The sequence below is a fragment of the Etheostoma cragini genome, chromosome 12 (assembly GCF_013103735.1).
Source record: "Etheostoma cragini isolate CJK2018 chromosome 12, CSU_Ecrag_1.0, whole genome shotgun sequence".
In the NCBI taxonomy this organism is placed as follows: domain Eukaryota; kingdom Metazoa; phylum Chordata; class Actinopteri; order Perciformes; family Percidae; genus Etheostoma; species Etheostoma cragini.
In genome coordinates this window covers 2,394,041-2,412,665 of record NC_048418.1, presented here as the reverse complement: position 1 = coordinate 2,412,665, position 18,625 = coordinate 2,394,041, and the positions used below count along the sequence as shown (strand labels likewise).

Genomic DNA, 18,625 nt, shown 5'->3' with positions numbered 1-18,625 from the left:
TCTCTCCCTCTCTCTCTCCCCCTCTCTCTCTCTCCCCCTCTCTCTCTCTCCCTCTCTCTCTCTCTCTAACTGATATTGCCTTGTCCTCCGAGACTTCCACCTAGCTAGCTACCATTGACATCTATAGCTAACTACAGTTAATAAACGTTAGCTTAGCGTTAATGTTATATTTAGCTTTTTTATGACTTGCTTGCTGTTGGCTTCTAAACTTGGAGAGGACGTGTTTCCGTGTAACTACACTGAACACTGGAGAAAAACTTCCATGTGATGAGATATTAAGTGTACTATTAGCTATGTTTCTATAGTAACCGTGCGGAGCCGCCTGAGGTCAGCGGAGAAGAAGAAACTAAACCATGCAAACGGATTCACAACAATCCGATCTCCCGGTTTAATAAACACGAGCAAAGTAGGAAGATATTCACAGATTCAGACTTCATGCATCAATCACTCTATTGCAAAATTATACTAAACCTCAAAATAACCATGACCTACACACTAAAGGTCATCAAAACCAGTTTTCTGTCTGTTTTACATCCATATTGTTAGCTTTCTGTTGTCACATTAACTCTGCAGCTCCCCTTGCAGCCCATCACAGGCCACTTGGCGGTCTCTGCAGGAACTGTACCAAAGATAGACTGGAGACTGGTCCCTGGTCCCTGGTCAGATAGCAGCCTTCTTAAACTGCCTGCATTAGTTATTCTGGTTTATTTCAGAAAAAACTGATGTTACCATCCAGAATTTAGCAAATAAATGCTGTACCAATCTTTAACTAGGGGTTAGATTTGTCCTTCAGCTGTTGGGAGTGGGAAACGAGGTCTGAAGCCGTTGCAGTCTAATATATTGTAGTGGGTATACTGTTTTTTATATATATATATATATATATCATCTATATATATCATCTATATGATGATCATATATATCATATATATATGATCATAGGGGGTCTGGGTGTCCTCCCTCTGGAAAGATTTGAACATCAATGACTTCATTTTCTGTATTTAGAGACACTTAAGGTGGAATTACCTTCATTTAGCCTATGTGAAGAAGAAAAACACAGATGGCAATTCAAAGTACATAAAAAATATAATGGAAAGTATTTTGCTGCATGTCATTGGGCATTTTTAAGTGAGTGTGTTTGTATATATATATATATATATATAAATACTGGAGCATTCTTAGTGGGTATACCTGCGTATCACACCACTGCTATTATGTCTCTCTGATGTGTCAGTTTAACAGCACATTGTCATTTGTGCACTTTTTGACAAAAGAGCTAATGACTCCCATGTAAAATGTCTTAAGATAGATAGAGAGAGAGAGAGAGAGAGAGAGATAGATAGATAGATAGAGAGATAGATTCTGAGCTTCCAATAATTGGCAACCAAATAACTTGGATATAAAACCAGTTTTCTCAGCACACCCCACTGAGTCACTGCTTGTTTGACTGTATCTTTGCTAGGTGGTGGGTCATATTTATCGTGCCATTGCATCGAGACACCTTCCACTGAAGGACATAAAGATGGTTCACCTAGACTCCCATCCTGACCTGCTCATCCCCGTCAACATGTCCGCTGACACAGTCTTTGATAAGGAGAAACTATTGAGGTTTGTGCGGCAATGGGAGTGTCACTTAATTTGCCCGTGTAGTAGCGTGTGATTACAGGTGATGGATATTAGGGCTGCACTGTGGATGGTTTTTAACGTCCTCGTTAGGGTCCAGGATCTCTGGGCACCTCACGTTTCGATTCAGAGGCCAACAATTCGATTTTAAACCGATTTTACAATTTTTGAATGTACATTTCCATGCGGTATTTAAAAAAAAAAAAGTACTTATAAATCTGAGTTTGTTAGATTTTGACATGTGCAGTATTTGTCACACACAAGTTTTAATGAGATGTTTCTGGGGTTTTTATTGTGTATCATTCCTTGTGAACGTCCCTTCCTCACAGGGACCTTCCATGTCAGAGGCTCCGTCATATTTAAAGGTGGAGAACATGAAACATGAGGTGGTCCCATGTAATGTGATGAAGTAGCCTAATTATTTTTATATATGTGAGAAGAAACTAGAAAACATTCACATTTAAGAAGCTGGACTCAAAGAATTCTTTACTTTGTACAAAATGACTTAAACCGACTAATCGATTATCAAAATAGTTGGCAATATTCTCTATTTCTGTCTTGTTTGTTTAAAATAAATTTAAAAAATGATGTATCACAAGCAATATTCCACCACATTATCGCATATTTTCCTCATATCGTGCAGCCCTAATCCCTGAACCCAGAGTCAGACTGTTACATTGTGTTGGGCTCCACCAATCACTGTAGGCTTGTTGTTGTTGTTGTTGTTGTTTTCAGTGAGTTGAGTATAGAAAACTGGATTATGCCCATGGTCTACGCGGGCCATGTGTCATGTGTGGCGTGGCTGCACCCATACTGGGCCCAGCAGATCAGAGAGGGAGAACACCGGATGGCTGTGGGAAGAGACTCGTCCACCACCACCATCAGGTAGGATTGGGCATCAAGGGCGCCCGGGTAGCTCACCTGGTAGAGCAGGTAGAGACCATAAATAGAGGTTTACTCCTCGACGCAGCGGCCGCGGGTTCGGCTCCGACCTGCGGCCCGTTGCTGCATCTCAATAACCCCTCCCCTTTGATTTCTTCATCTGTTCTATATAAATAAAGTTATGCCCAAATAATGTTAAAAAAGAAAAGGATTGGGCATCAGGAACCGGTTCCAACCTGGAATCGTTTAAAAAAAAAAAGTTTTTAATTGGAGTCATTTGGGGAGAATCTGGTTTTGAACCCCATCATCGGTTCCAGAGTTAACATGCGCAGGTTTTGGTTTCCGGAGCAGCCGCCGTATTTCCAGGCTTGCTGTGTTGCAGCCACAGAGCACACATGGTAATTATGGCGTTGACTCGCCTCGACTTGTCCGTGATGCCCAGGCGCCAGAAGCTGCACTCTAGTGTGGCTTTACTTTGCGTTGAAAAAGCCGGTAAATCACCATTGAAACCAGATAAAATCCCTCTCTTATCTGTGAAATAAGACTGTGACTCGTTTCAACTCCACCCCTCAGCAAATATGGTGCAACAAAACTCAGCCCAACCCTAGAGCTATAGACTATAGAACTACAGAGCCCTGCACGGACCAAAAACACCAAACTCTAAATGACGGCCCCATTTAGTCTTTCAAAATCGATGAAAAAGCAGCAGGTGCGTTTGGGCGTGGCTACACGCCGACCTGTCAATCATGACAATGGCTTGGCAATGCTAACCATGGCCCTGTGTACATTCAATTAGCCGTGAACTTTTTGGGGGGGGTGTTGTTGTCTTCAACATTGACCCTTTCACTGTGTGTCTCCAGTTCGGGTAGGTTAATGTTAACATTTTGGGTGCTTATAAATGTCATGTTCCATGTTTTAATAGCACCTTGCCAACCAAAGCTAGCTAGTGCTAGCTGGGGACTAAGGTATTTAATGCTATGTGCAACCTTAGCCTCTTGTCAGGACTGTTTGGGTTCGTACGAACTGGGCTTGACTGACAGTTTCCCACTCGTATGTTTGCACTTTTAAAGCGAGACAACTTGCCTTATTATGTTATCTTTCTAGTACATGTGAGTTTTGGGACTTTATGTAGCTCCAGCCCAGCTCCGCACGGCTTGAGCATGACTGGATTAAAAACACCTAAGTAAAAAGGGAAGGACCTTTTTTTAATGTAGTACATATGTTTTTCTTTTTTTCTTTGGTTTGTTATAAACTCTACTTCCTCTCTCTCTGTCTCTCTCCTCTTCCCTCTGTTTCTCTCCTCTCTGTGCAGGGTGACCAGTACAGACAACTACTTCCTCAGCGACGGTCTGTATGTGTCGGAGACGCAGCTGGAGAACTCCAAACCTCTCTGGCTCAATGTGGTCAAAGTCAATCCTGTTAAGCCCAGTCCCGGGTCACTTCCAGGTGTGTTCTTTAGCCACTGAGGGCAGGTGGAAAGGAGACAGGGTCTCTCTAGTCCACTTATCGACATTAGTAGTTGGATTACTTTGATATTCAACCGGAAATATTTTGCTACCTCAGATGTTTTCAGCACGGGGGGAAAGGGGTTTGTTTCAGTCCAGGCTGCTTGGAGACTTCCTGGGCAATTACACCAACAAAAGACAACATTTTCCACAGGGGTGTACGGCAGGGGGGGGGGGGGGGGGGGGGGGGGGGGGGGGGGGGGGGGGGGGGGGGGGGGGGGGGGGGGGGGGGGGGGAAATGAAACAGCCCATTAGTGTGATAGTATTAGTAGTTGTTTCAATTTTGGATTTTAATCTGTAATATAACCCCATTCTCTAATCCTGTTGGAAAGTGTTTTATTCAGATTTGTGTTTTTCTGTGTAACATTTCAGAAAAGAAAAGTGAAGAAGAAACGGCAAGATGGTTTGCCAAGAGACCCCGTACAGACTGTAGTAAAGCTGGGGAGGCCAGCTGCTCTGAGGCCCCCTGCTCTGAGTCGGCCTTAAGACGCACCGACACAATGCAACCAGCAGAGGGCCACACTGGGACGAGTTTGGGTGATGATGATGATGATGATGATGAAGGATCCACCAGTTATGTTGTTAAGAGAATACGTGCATTTCTAAGTGAGACCGAGCCTTACATCTTGGACATTGATTTGGATTTCTTTTCATGTAAGAATCCCTTCAAGGAATTATACACACAGGTATATCCCGCTCATACACCTCACGTGTTAGCTCTGTAGCTGTGATAGCTTTCAAACCGTATTTCAAGCTACCATCACCATGTTTTTCATCAACAACCAGTCAACATCTTAGCCTGGAAATCCAGACCCAAATCTGAAAGTTTAAGAGTCTGAAAGTTGGCCATCTTGATGGGCGGCACCAAGCGTGCATTTGAAAATCTCACTGCACGCAATTGGAGAACACTACAACCAATCACAACAACACACGGCGGGACGTATCCAGAGACCCATACGCTTAGCTACCAGCGGAGCTAACTGGTAGATTAAACTGTCGTACTGTGTTCAGCTCCCCTCTGGCCCCGCCTACATCAGATACACCCATGTGATTGGTGCATCTCCCCTCTGGCCCCGCCTACATCAGATACACCCGTGTGATTGGTGCAGCTCGGCTACAAGAGCATAGTTAATGAGCAGCATTACTCGATGCCAAAGTGACTCAAATTGTGCTCTCGCGAGAACTCTTGATTTCCCGGGTATCAACATTTAAAATTAGGAGAATTTTTACTGCAACCTTATTGCAAAACTTTAACAAGAGGCGGAGATTTGGCCTTACATTTCAACGAGGTTTTGAACTATCCCCGCCCCCCACGTGAAATGCATTATATCCAGGAAGTAAAGAGTCAATCAACAACAACAATCCTTTATCCAACAAAATAAAATAACAGGGCTAAAACCTGAGAAAGCATCACTTCAATACATTGTCAAAGGTATTTGTGTAACAGAAATCTCTTACATACTACGAAATACGAAAATACTTAATTTTGACACAGATACATTTAACAAATGACATTTTGATATTTGAAGGTCTCTAGGTTTTGACACAAAGGCAGATATAAATTATCAGTTTTTAAATATTGCACCTGTCAATACAGAATGAAATATCCTGTTTTGCTGTCAATACTGCCGACATTGTCTTTGCTGTAATCAAATCAGTATATATTTATGTTTATAGATAGTTATAGCCGGAAGTACAACAAATGTGCCCATGTACATTTAAAACTGCGTCCATGTACATAGGACATCCGTGTTTCCTTAAATTGACCTCTGTTCTGTTGATGTCTGGCTGTGTCTAGGAAGAGTACGCCATCCTCAAGGAGCTCTACAACTTCAGAGGACCCAGACCCGATGCTGCTGAGGTCAGACTTTGTCTTAGAAATGGTTTTTTACCAAAGGTTACACAACAGCCCCTACAATCCAACCTCTCATCTCATACTTCACAGATATTTAACTGGTAAAGCATGAGGCTAGAGAAAATAATTGAGTGGAATTTTAAATTATTCCAATGTTAAGTTTAATCCCCTGAGGGACAAATCCTAACTTTATTTGACTTAAACCCTCTAAACCCACGCTCACTGTTAACTTAGGTTAACTAAATAACACGTGTCTGTCTGTCTGTCTGTTCATCTGTTTCTATCTCGGTCTCCAGGAGGAGCTTGATGAGTGTGTGGATTTCCGTGTTCACCAGTTAGAAGACCTGGAAGCAGCGTTCGCTGATCTGCTAGAGGACGATGGGGACGAGACGGTTACACGCTGGGCAAGGAACCCCGGGTAACTCTTCTCTGGGTTTATTTCCCCCGATATGTATAGAACCATGTGCTTCCTTAGCATTGAAGTTAATGTACCTTTTAAAAGCCTTCTCTTTTCCTAGTAAATGTCAAAACACCAGCTGTGAAAAAAAGGCCCATGGTAAGAATTTAATGCAAAGGGTGAAACCTATCCAGCTTGTACAATCTGCAACAACAGAGTCCTAGAGATGTTTGGTTGAGTTTATTTCTTAATTTGACAGGGACGGTGTGCCACAACTGTAACTGTTGCATCGAGAAGGTGCAGAGCTGTGCATTGTGTCACTGTAGACAGTTGAAACTCAATGCCATGGACATTAGTTTTCTGTGTATTGTTAACAGAGATGCTCTGGGAAGTCTCTGAGCTAGAATCCAAGTTAATGGCCAATGCTGTGCAAAACGTGTTAGCTAACCCGAACTCGAGTCCCGGTCTCTGAATCAGTGTGTTATCTGACTTTGTTTCCTCCATGTGTTTTCAGCATGGCTTCATTAGCCCAACTGGTTTCCAGTTTGAAGTCAAGGAACCTGTGCCCGGACTATGAAATGGTGAGAATGTACAGCTATAATAGTACTAATAGTATAGTTAGGGCTGCACGATTACGGCCAAAATAACAAGAACAACAATTTTATAAAATACCATGATTATTCTTTGCTTTTTAGGGTTAATTTTCGCTTCCATGGTGTACCACATTCCTGCAAATCTTTGCCTCTAAGTGAGCAGGGCTGGTCGATTCGTATTTATTTTTACAACGCTACGCCGTCTGTCTCAGCCGAGGACCGTCTGGCTCAGTCGCGTTGAAACCAGCAGCCTGATGTGGGTCAGGGTCTGTGTTGTGGTGCTGTAGCACCCGATGTTGTTTCAGGGGATGTCAACAGTGAGCGGCGCTGTCTGGCTGAGTCCTTCCCGGGTCATGCTGTTAGTTTAGGGAGCGCTTGATTCGATATGCAGCAGCCTTTTTTACGAGAAGAGCACACGCTTTTAAACGTAAATATCGCAGTCGATTATGCTCATTTAATTGTGAGAAGCCATGATGGGTAAGACGTGATGCTATTAATATTTGATTAATTGTGTCACCCTACTATATTTATGATACTATGTTATGGGATAACTGCAGTAATAACTGACAGGTCCGTACAGTTATGTGTTTTCATGAGTGATGATTCCCTAATTGTATGTGTGGCGCCGTCATTTACTCTGATGAAGACGTAAAAGGTTGCATCACTGGGATGATCGCTCCAAATTACAGTTACACATTCAACTTTCTGTGATGTGATTGAAACATTCAGAAATGATTGCCTTTCATAGTAAAGGCATCCATAATTCAACTGAAATGAAAGACTGGGCATTGTTTTATTCACACTCATAACGTTTTATCTGATATAATGTTTCTCTCTTCTTTTACGCTCCCCTCGAGCTGATGCTAGTTTTTTTTGTCCTATTTTCCTGCACTCCCTCCCTTGCTTTAACCCTCCTGCTTTTTCCCTGTGTTCTCTCTCTCTCTCTCTCTCTCTCTCTCTCTCTCTCTCTCTCTCTCTCTCTCTCTCAGGTCCACCAGGCCGGGTTAACCTGTGACACCGTGGAGCTGCCTCACCACATCAGCACTGATGAGGAGATCGACAGACTCGTCTCGGCGGTGCAGCTGTGTCTGAAGGCTCTGCCCAAACCGACGCTGGTGACTATGTCCAGGTAAACAACACGGCCACATGGAGTCAAAGATATACGTACATATATACATATATATATTTATATATGTGTGTGTTTTCAGGTCCAGTCTGGATGAATACTGCCCAGTAGAGCAGGTGGATTCGGTCCAGAGCAGAGTACTGGCGGTCCTGGAGAGCCTGTATGGAGCGCTGGACTTACACAAAGACTACGAAAACAGCAGCACAGAGACTCAGGACTGTCAACCACAGGCCTCCTAACACACACACACACACACACACACACACACGTACGTCCCTTTTGGATTGGCTGTACCGTTTGATAAAGACAACCGGATCAAAAACTGACCCGTCAGGGGCCGTTTGTTTCACTGAATTTATGTTGTATGTTAACATTAGACGTGGCCATAGATGTTGTAATACTTATCAACAAATAACATGTGCAGACTCAAACCAATGAAAGATATTGAAAGCAGTGTATTGTATTATTTTAGTACCAATTTAAATAATTAAAGGTCGATACTTGGCATCAGTGTATCGATACAGTACTGCCATGGAAAATATTAGTATACTATGCTGTATACATTTATTTTTTTACCCCACCTCAGCTACTCATCTGTACCCTGACTGTCGTGTTAAATCAGCCATGTGCTCCTCTTACTATTGGTTTTACACTGTTGTGTGAAAAAGTATTCTCAAATATTAACTATGACTACTTGTTTTATTTGTTCAACTGTAAGTAAAGCCAACACATAACCATTACCAACGCATGTGATTTACACATGTTCAGAATCATTTTAGTTTTATTTTACATAAATACACCCTCCCTTAAGATGTGTTCATTCAGAAGGACGTGGGCCGGCACAAGGGGGTCCGCAGCAACCAAGGACACCTGGGACCTGACTCAATGGGACTTTATTACAGAATCTCTTCAGTATCGGAGGCAAATATTGTGGCAAAGTAGTTTATTAAGTTATGGTTCCTGTGACAGGTCAGTACTGACTGAACTTACTGTCTGGACTCTTTTACAGCTTCTTAACATGAACAAGCAACTACCCCGTATACATAATAATAATACACATACTGTAGCCTACTGCTGTAGATATTTAAAAAAAATAATAATAATTAAGCACATGTACTTTGGGGGGGGGCAGTAGCTCAGTTAGTAGGAAGTTGGGTTGGGAGCCGGAGGGTTGCTGGTCCAAGTCCCCATACGGGCCAAAGTGGTGGTGGACTGGTAGCTGGAGGGGTGCCGGTTCACCTCCTGGGCACTACCTCAGTGCTCTTGAGCAAGGCACCAAATCCTCAACTGTTCGGGGGTCTTTCCATGGGCCGCTCCCCCCCCCATTCTGACATCTCTCCATCAGTACATTAGACCTGCACGGTTAGGGGAAACTATAAATCCCGGTGTTTAGCTCAGAATTGAGATCACGATTCTCTGCCTCAACGTTTTTCTCACAAAGTGTAATTTTTATTGATGAATCATGACAAAACAAAACAATTTGGTGGTACCAAACAGATTTTATTTATTTTTTTGAGCCTCTAGCACATTGCACATCACCACAAACAAGCCTCTAAACATGGAGATGAATAGGAGGGAGAGCTCTGGAGCGCTTTAAAACCCAGTTTATACCGTCTATGTTTAAAACTCAGAAGAAAGTAGTAGCGTTTGTCATGCAGACGGCTCGTAAAATTAAATAAGAATCAAAGTCATTTAAAAGATTAACGCGGTGAATCGAGATTGCGATTTAATAACGATTAATCATGCAGGCCTACTCAGCACGTGTGTGTAGTTCAGGCCTGTCTGTAATGTGTATAATAAGTAATTTACCTTGCAGGATTAATAAAGTATAAATTATTATTATTACTGACAGTAGTACTAATAGTTTTGGTGTGGGGGGGCGCCTGCGGGGCCACTATTTTACCTGTAGAGTACGCCATTACGCCTCAAATGCACTACTGTCTAAAACCCTCAAAACCCAGTTTGACAGTGAAGAGAAACCCTTTTCCTGCCCTGAGCTCGCTGATTATTGATTATTAAACTCGGTCTAAACGGGTGAGTCGGACATGTTTGGGAAGGTGAAGTGAAGGGAGAGCCCTTGATGTTTGTCTGTAACCCTCGTGTTGTTTTACCGTCAAAATTTGAAAATCAACACTTTTGTTGACGCTTTTTATCAATGTTTTTAATTTTTTCTTACTTTTTTTCAAGTCTTTTGATGCGTTTTTTCCATGTTTGTCACTTTTTCAACACTACGTAACACTAACTTATTAACTTTAGTTTTACAGGTATTTTTGGAATTTATGGCCCATAGACCTCACTTATAGGAAATTATACCTAATGTTTGAGTTAGAAAAAATAGATTAGATTAAATTATATTTTATTCATCCCACAGCGGGGTAATTCCCTTGTTACAGCAGCATTTTCTACAATGAAAGCAAAACAAACACACAAGAAAAACTGTCAAACCATGAGTAGAAGGTAGACTGAATGTAGAGTGGTGTCAGATAAAGGTTTTGTAAAGGTTTTGTAAAGTGTGGTTGCCATAGTACAAGAAACATACTGCAGTGTAAGTAAGTGACGTTAAAAATTAAATTGAATATGTAATTAAAGTAATAAATCAAAAGTAGGTAACCATAATATAAGTTATATTCACCTGTGACCATAAAAAAACAGATAATAAGAATAATTTAGACTAAAATTAAAGGAATGCATGTTGGTGGATAATCACAGACTGGAATATTTCAACTTTTACTCTATTTACTATTTCAAAACTACTTCAATGTTTTTTTTCAAATACTATAAAATTGAATAAGACGCCCCAAAATGAATGAAAGTAGAGATTTGTACTTAGCAAAGAGCGTTGTGTGGAATCAATCATGTTATTTTGGGGAATTAAAAAGAACATTGATGTAGGGAAAGATGAGGGTTAACACATGTTGTCCAGAAGCAGGGCGCGCTCACATGTCACGGGAAGGCGTCGGTTCCTGAACGCGTCCCTCTGGTTTGGTAACGTGAGCTTCTCTCTGCGCGCGGGCAGCCAGTGATCGGTGACCAGCACCGGACCAACACACACACACACACACACAGACACACACAGTGCACGGGCGAGACGAAGCAGCGAGCCGTCTAACACCATGAAGGACAACAGTTTGCCCCGGATTGTGCTCATTATCCTGTGCACGGTGGTTTTTATCGCCGTTTTAATCGTTAACGCGTTGGCCGGAGCGGGCAGAGGTGAGTTAAAATAACGCTATTCAGACACTTCCTATTGCGCTAAACTTACTTTACAGCTTACGTTTAGTGGGTATTTTTAACACTGGAGAATTCAACATAACGCACGTTACATGTGGCATTTATTACGACACGCAACATATGTTTCTCATTACTCAACTGTGTGTTCACTGGTTACTAAACAGTTTACCCCGGGAGGGACACTCCCAGACCAGGTAACCAGTTAGGGTTAGCTAACGACGTATCGGTGCGAACTCGTTAACCCATTGTTGTGTAACTAACGTAAATGAGCTAAAGTAATGGAAAAACACGGCAAAACAAACTTTTGCTAGTGTCGGTTCACCCAATTTAATATAACAGGCTCTGTCAAACTTTACTCTCAATGTTGGTGGATCCAATAATTTAGCTAGTTGGTTGGAATGTAATTTTTGGGACTCAAAACAATCACAATGAGAATCCACAGCAACATATCTGGCAATAAAAATACACACAAAACTGTCAGTACAGCATATTTGCGTTCCCTAGGATGGAGAAGGCACGAACCGCCCTACTCGGCCTCTGATTAGCTAGTATTCGTTGTCTTCTTTGGCTGGATTGGTTAGGTTTAGTTGGGGTAGAATCTCCACAGAACACCAAGCCAATCAGAGGCAGAGTATAGCAGCGTGGGGCGGGACTTGCGTTCGTCATCCTAGGAAACGCAAATTCTTCATATGGTGCTCCCATAGACAGTTAAAGAAACTCCTGGAGGAAGGAAAGTTATTAAAGAAAAGAAGAAATGACGACATCCATGGGTAGGGTGTGGCATAAACGTTTTTTTACATGAGCAACAGATGCATCAGATGTCTGTAATACTAGGAATACTACATGGAAACCTTTTTTAAAATCATTTTACAGCTCGCTCCTTTTAGATTATGTAACACACTTAAGTAATAGAAGACCCGTTGATTAATGGTGCATACATAAACATGAATAAGAAATACACAAACACATGTAGAAACAAATACATAACTCCAACAAACTTATTTTTCAACATTTTTAGACTTTAAAAATCAAATATGGCCACCCATAAAACTGGTGGCAAGTAAAACTCCACGTCAAACAAGTAAATATAACAACTCGGATGGTTCTGGTTCTGCTAACTAGAAAATGATTTAAATCTGCAGATCTTCTAGACTTTTCTAGACTTTTAATCTATCCGGCATGCGGTTACGTATGCCGGGTAGATTAAATTCTGATAGTGAAACAAGGCAAAACTATGTATCCAATTATTTACAGCCGCCTCTCTTCACATGTGAGTCAATGGGAAAAGGTCTTTTTGGGGCATCACATAATGGGCCAGGAGTCATAATTCCCCTGTTTGGCTGCTATGTTAAATTTTCTTCTTCAGAGCAAGGCACACTTCCTGTTGGCCTGGCCTTCTCACAAAAGATCTCCGTTGGACTGTTTTAAAGGTCTCATTGCTGAATGTTGCTGTTGTTTTCCAGGTCCTTTCCATTCCTCTACAGGTAATGTGTCAAGCCGCTATGAGACAGACATCACTCCAGCTGGCTGGACCTTCTCTATCTGGGGGGTGATCTACACCTGGCTCTCCCTGATGGTCCTATACCTCACTGCATATGTATTCAGAGGGTAAGCTGGCACCCTCATACTGTAGTCATACGAGACATTTGCACATGCAGATCTAACAGTTGTCTGATCGTCAGAGCAACATGCCGATGAAACCGATGTCGCTCTCTCTTCCTGTGAACAGATCCTGGGCTCAGTGTCTGCTGCCCTACTCCTTCTATTTCTGCTGGCTGTCCAACATGGTGCTGAACATGATATGGTTGCTGCTGTGGGACAGAGAGTACGTCTGCTACCTTCACCGATCACTTTAATCATCTGCACAGAAAAAGAACAGCAGGGAAAACAAAGAAGTTGAATGTGGATGTGTGGATGAGCGTAGTAGACATTACCCTTTAAAAAGAGGTTCAACGGACGATGCACAACGATTTTGCCCATTTATCTACAAACTTCTGTCATAATTGATGTGCTCAGTTAGTTTTTAAATCAATTATTACACAGTAGAATTTGTTTGACTGCATCTGAGAAATGTCAATCAAAATCAATCAAGACACTTTTAGGCCACCGCATGTTAACTTTGATGAAGTGAAAACACAGTGAGAGGGTCAACATTTAGGATGAAAACACAGATTGCACCTATAAACAAGTTCACAGCTGTTTTAAAGGGGAATTATGCAGTTTTTTAGCTTAGTTTACCTTAACTGAACAGCTTTGGAGTCATTGGAATGGTTATGTGACTTTTTTTGAGTTTGAATGGTGGTCCCCCCTAGTGCCTGTGAGTGAACCCCCCCCCCCCTTGCAGCTTTGGGCCGGCAAGCCGCCGGACTCAGCATCAGGAAGTATAGCCTGATATCAGCTCTCGTGATTTAACCAATTGCTGTACACGTGCACCCATTCAGGAACCGGCTGACAAGGCCGCGATGGGGTTTTTCCCACAATCCTCATGGCTGAGTCAGCAAAAATGAAACAGAAACTTAGGACAGCATTGTTTGGGGGAACAGAGAAAGAGGAAACGGCGACTGACTGCGGGGGGACCCAGACAGAAATTAATATTGGAGCTGCCAAATATCTATTTTGAAGCTGTGGGGGGGGGGGCTCTATAGAGAAACCTGCAAGCAAAAAGCAAGAAAACAGCAAAGAAATGGTCCAAAGCTGCGTAGCGCCCCTTTAATGTCCCCAGTGTCAGGGTTAGCATTGCTAAGCCTCATTGCTGATTGGAGAGGTCAGCGTGTAGCCACGTCCTTAAAGCATCCCCTGCTTTATCTCTATTTTAAAATACATGGGACCATAATTTAGAAAGTAAAAAAACTTGAAAGTAGTGATTGAGACCATAACGTTATTATGAAAATGTTTAAATCAAGTGAGAAGTCTGGGTCATTTTCTCCTAGACTTCTATAGAAACAGACTTCATTTTGCAACCTTAAGTCTTAGAGTAGTTGGTATAAACGCGCTGAATAAATTATAAATTAGATGTTAAAGAAGTTGCCTAATACTCAAAGGCAGAATGGATTTGATCCGCTATCTGTGAAATGTCGTTCTCTGTGTTGCAGGTTGATGCTTGCAGCTCTGGTTGTATTAATCCTGATGGTGATGACCAACTGCACCGCTCTGTTCTTCTGTTGCTTCGCCACCGATTACTACGGCCTCTGGTTGCAGACGTACCATCGCAAAGACCTGGCTTGTCTCCGAATACTGGTATGGGTTCAGATTAGGATAAAGCCCCTGAGACGTATCACCTCGTTTAGGAGGGGGTCCCAACATGTAACGTAATCATAACAACAGAGAAGTGACAGAAAATTAAAATACAATTATCTATATGATGACGTACATACAACATGCATAAGTTCATATAATAACATTATTCAATATATTACAACCACTAGGTGGCCAAAAGGGCCAATTACACATAAACGGTAACTACAGACGGATATAAACATTATATAAACATTATAAACATATAATATAGGTGTGTAGGAACGGTCAGTAATTCAACGCGCATTCGTTCGTAGTGTCACAATGATCCGTTTCTTTATTTTATAACTGCAACAGCAACATAAATAAACTTGTTTTAAACAAAGAAAAAACGGTTGAAAAATAGTTTGTCCTTCCGCTCTCTAGTCATACACACACACACACACACACCTGGCTCAGGTGAGGTCTAAATATAGAGTAAACACCCCCTGACGTCATCGTCGTCACCATTAACATGATCGACAGTATTTGTAATCAGTATTATCTGAATACAGGTATCAGTATGATTATAAATGACATGCATGTGATGATAAAACGGCTAATGGCTTAAACAAGGTGTGTATATGGACGGGATGGTACGTTAGTAGAGCTGGAAATAACAATTATTTTCATAGTTGATACATCTGTTGATTATTGTCTGGATTAATCACTAATTATAATTAGTTATTTGGTCCCCTAAAAGTCAGAAACTGTCGACCAGTGTGATCAACTATTAACATTAGTTGGCAGACTTTGCTCTTTATGCACTTTATCGCTGATGCGTCTCAATATTTGAGAATGTCCCCCAGTGAATGACGTCATCTTTGGGCTCATACATGTTCATGTGTCCAGGTCCAGAATGGTTTGGCCGTCTACACCACGTGGACTTCCATCGCCTCTCTCATCAACTTTGCGCTAGTTCTCCACCTGTGGGGGGTGGACCGGAGCACAGCAGCGACCGCTTCTCTGTGCATCCTGTTTGCAGAGGTGGTTGCATGGTAAGCTTTCACGGGACAAAGGGACACGACGGGCATTAGAAAAGAGCCAGAGATGCAATACTAGCAAATTAGCTTTCTTTTACCTCTGACAATGTCAACACCGTGTATCCATTAAGATGAGGAAAATATCTAATTGTGAATATTTTGACTGATTTTTCGATATATGATTCAAAATATTTGAGGGAATGATCGTTTTTGCAGCATTATCATTGAAAAACATTGCGCGATTTTGATATTTCACTAGTCCATTTTGCCATTTTGATACAATTGCGATTAATTTTGCATTCCTAGAATCCATCGCTTAATGGCTCATTAAAGAAGTCATAAAAAACAAAAAAGTCATGGTATAGTATGTCAATAAACGTCATAAAAAAGTTATAGTGTAGTATGTAGAAAAAAGGTCATAGTATAGTATGTCGAAAAAGTCATTAAAAAGTCAGAGCATAGCATTAGCATGTGCGACTAATGCGATAAATTGTGCAGCCCTGGAATCCATCACTTATTGGCTAGAACCTTTGTACAGAAGGTATGATCACACTCTGTCTTCTTCATGATTGGACAGTGCTCCAGGCTGCGCATCTTGCGACTAACGTTTGAGACAGAGCGAGTATTTTTTACTGCTACTCGCACATGTGCAACTTCCAAATTTGACAACATTTCTTTTTTTCTTTGAATAACGAGGAGGGAGCGAGTCTGCCAGCGTTGGTCACTGTGTGTGAGAGGAGGAGGGTCCGTGAGTGATTATAATAATAATAATAACTTTATTTATATAGCACCTTTTAAAAACAGTGCTTTGACTGACAAGCAAGTCAATACAATAACAGAGAGCTAGACAGAACATTAGCAAGACAAAACTGGATGAATGAAAACTGGCAAAACAGGCAAAAAACAATTAGTCCGCTGCGAAGGTAACGTCATCTACACTTCTGTGTCCAGCATACAGGGCGTCACACTCATTATCCATGAAGGTTCACCGTGGTGAAAGGAACTAGTGACGCATTTTTTCCCCTCCATGGATCCTCCTGTACGAGAGCCGGGCCCTTCACAGGAACACATTTTAGGGTTCGACGTGTTAGTCAGGAGAGGGCGTGGTCAAACAGGCAAGGACATTGCGGTAGTTTCTGTATTTATTACCTAGGCTTTTAACAGGACTACAGTTACAATGGGTTAACGGTGAGTAATTGCATTGCAGGTTGATTTAAGGTGAGTGCCCCTACATTTTCTGCCTGTGCCACTAAAATTTTGAATAAGGGCTACAGTGCTTCTAATTAAAAAGTTGAATAAACTTGATAAATATTGAACTTAGGACAGCAGCTACTAAGAGTGCAGAAAGTCTGGTATCGGTATCAACCTTTCATTTTCTTATTCAAGTCATCAGCAACATGACGTGGGATATAATCTACTGAGGTACTGCACTCCATACATTTTACAGCTGGTTAATGATTGCTTTGCCTGTGTGTGCAGGTTCATTCTTGAGAACTGGGTGCTGGACCGTTGGGTGCGTAACATCCTGACGGTGTACCCCGTGGTGATCGTGGCTCTGGTCGGGAATGTCTTCCAGCATTTTAAGCCGGCTCATCCCACTCCAAATACTGTGTTTATGGGTGAGTGTAGCATAACAGTTCCACTACTACAACTGTAATTTTTCCCAGCGACGGCGCTACTGCGGCATCTGACTTAGTTGAAAGAACAGTCCAAATCCGTACAAACTGTATCAATGGAATATGCCTAGAGCGATGTGTTGCCTTTTCAGACTACCTAAAATTATTTCCATTAAAGTTGGAGGTAGGGATCGACCGATACTGGTTTTCACGTCTTATATTGATACCTAGTATTGATAACTAGCTAATGTAACCGATATTTAGAGTGAAAATGAAAATCAGTAGATTTTGCATTGATACAAACACAACACATTGTTTTAATGCTTTAAGCAAGTATTTAATAAATGAGAAACTATCAACGTAATACACAGTCAGATAGGGTTGCGGGTTAATTCAGACTCAGTGGTGAGCGATACCAGAGCAGAGGGAAAGACACTAAACTGTAGCCGGTGCAAATTAGCGCACTTTTTTAATGAATTAACTTATTGGTTATCAGGCAAATAAGACGCAGATATAGATCATCTGCACACTGCCAAAAAGTGGGCCGATAATCTGTCTTTCCCTACTTGGAGGTTGACTTATGTTTTGGTGGCTGACCCAATAACCCGCTGCTTCCTTTGTGTCCAACCAGTTGTCCTGCTGGTGTTAGCGTGCGTCCTGCTGGTGTCCCGACTCTGCAGCGTCATCTGGAGGAACAAATGGCGGCCTCTCCACTCCCCAGGCTCTGCACGGCTGATGGTGTCCCCCCTCGATGGCAGGAAATTCAAGATCTTTTCTTAAACACGAGGAACTTGTACATTTCCTCCTGTCCCGCTTTCAGGCTGCTCTTAAATACATTTTTACACAAGCCACTGCAATGCTCTACGAGGTTTCAAACTCATGAAGGTGTTTAACAAGTCATGGATTTACATAGATAACAAGTGTATTTCTTTAAATAGACTTTAAATAAATAGTGTTCAGAGTCTGTAATATGAAAGGAGGAAAATATCTTATTTCTTAAACTGCAATTTGAATGAACCATTTTCTTTGAAATATGAAGAAACTATGAACATTTGAAATGCACTTTTTTTTTTACAAATGCATGCGTGTGCATTTTATCATGTTTTATACGGCTATTTTAAGATAGTTTTATCGTTCCCTTTATTGCTTTCTTTCTTTGTGTATCCATTCAGTGACAATATACTATATACTGTCAATATATGTTGGCTTTTATACATTCTCCTTTCAATAAAATACTTGGGAACTTTGTGCTGCTAACTAAAGCATTCTTAAATAAACATCTGATGCTGTCTGATTTTCTGAATAAATGTATGAAATCAACTGCCAAAACACTATTTGGCTGAAATGTACAGTAAAGATATATTGGTTCATGGAGTGAGTTTTATTAATAAAGCCGGTAACAGACATGAAGATAACTGAAACAATGATTAGACATTCAACGCTTAAATAACGACGAGGCAATGTAGCGGTGCAGTCAATAATGGATTTACATGGCCTGTTTATCTCTACAGCGCTGTGGAGCAAGTCACATTCTTTTGTCATAG

General features: G+C 41.6%; 2 protein-coding genes across 2 annotated transcripts in view; both read left to right on the top strand.

Moving 5' to 3' along the window:
- c12h5orf22 (chromosome 12 C5orf22 homolog) overlaps nucleotides 1–8,290 on the top strand; it is an 8,715-nt gene extending 425 nt beyond the window's left edge. Inside the window, exons 2-10 of the mRNA XM_034888559.1 lie at nucleotides 1,460–1,605; nucleotides 2,356–2,505; nucleotides 3,815–3,948; nucleotides 4,380–4,693; nucleotides 5,806–5,868; nucleotides 6,159–6,280; nucleotides 6,774–6,840; nucleotides 7,842–7,981; nucleotides 8,061–8,290. Of these exons, the coding sequence (XP_034744450.1) occupies nucleotides 1,460–1,605; nucleotides 2,356–2,505; nucleotides 3,815–3,948; nucleotides 4,380–4,693; nucleotides 5,806–5,868; nucleotides 6,159–6,280; nucleotides 6,774–6,840; nucleotides 7,842–7,981; nucleotides 8,061–8,217 (1,293 nt within the window). The 3' untranslated portion in view covers nucleotides 8,218–8,290. The remainder of the gene's footprint in view (nucleotides 1–1,459; nucleotides 1,606–2,355; nucleotides 2,506–3,814; nucleotides 3,949–4,379; nucleotides 4,694–5,805; nucleotides 5,869–6,158; nucleotides 6,281–6,773; nucleotides 6,841–7,841; nucleotides 7,982–8,060) is intronic.
- A 2,646-nt stretch (nucleotides 8,291–10,936) lies between these two features.
- LOC117954639 lies at nucleotides 10,937–18,091 on the top strand. Its single transcript, XM_034888595.1, has 7 exons — nucleotides 10,937–11,191; nucleotides 12,673–12,817; nucleotides 12,939–13,034; nucleotides 14,302–14,446; nucleotides 15,335–15,480; nucleotides 16,945–17,084; nucleotides 17,713–18,091. Exons 1-7 carry the CDS (start codon nucleotides 11,092–11,094, stop codon nucleotides 17,859–17,861), a joined length of 921 nt encoding a protein of 306 aa, XP_034744486.1. The 5' UTR covers nucleotides 10,937–11,091; the 3' UTR covers nucleotides 17,862–18,091.
- Nucleotides 18,092–18,625: the final 534 nt, after the last annotated feature.

What these genes read in the sequence shown, in the direction of transcription:
- LOC117954639 (XM_034888595.1), top strand. Translation starts at nt 11,092, where the DNA reads ATGAAGGACAACAGTTTGCCCCGGATTGTGCTCATTATCCTGTGCACG. An exon ending in GTTGGCCGGAGCGGGCAGAG is followed by an intron (nt 11,192 to 12,672) that starts GTGAGTTAAAAT and finishes GTTGTTTTCCAG; the next exon opens with GTCCTTTCCATTCCTCTACA. An exon ending in TTTGCAGAGGTGGTTGCATG is followed by an intron (nt 15,481 to 16,944) that starts GTAAGCTTTCAC and finishes CTGTGTGTGCAG; the next exon opens with GTTCATTCTTGAGAACTGGG.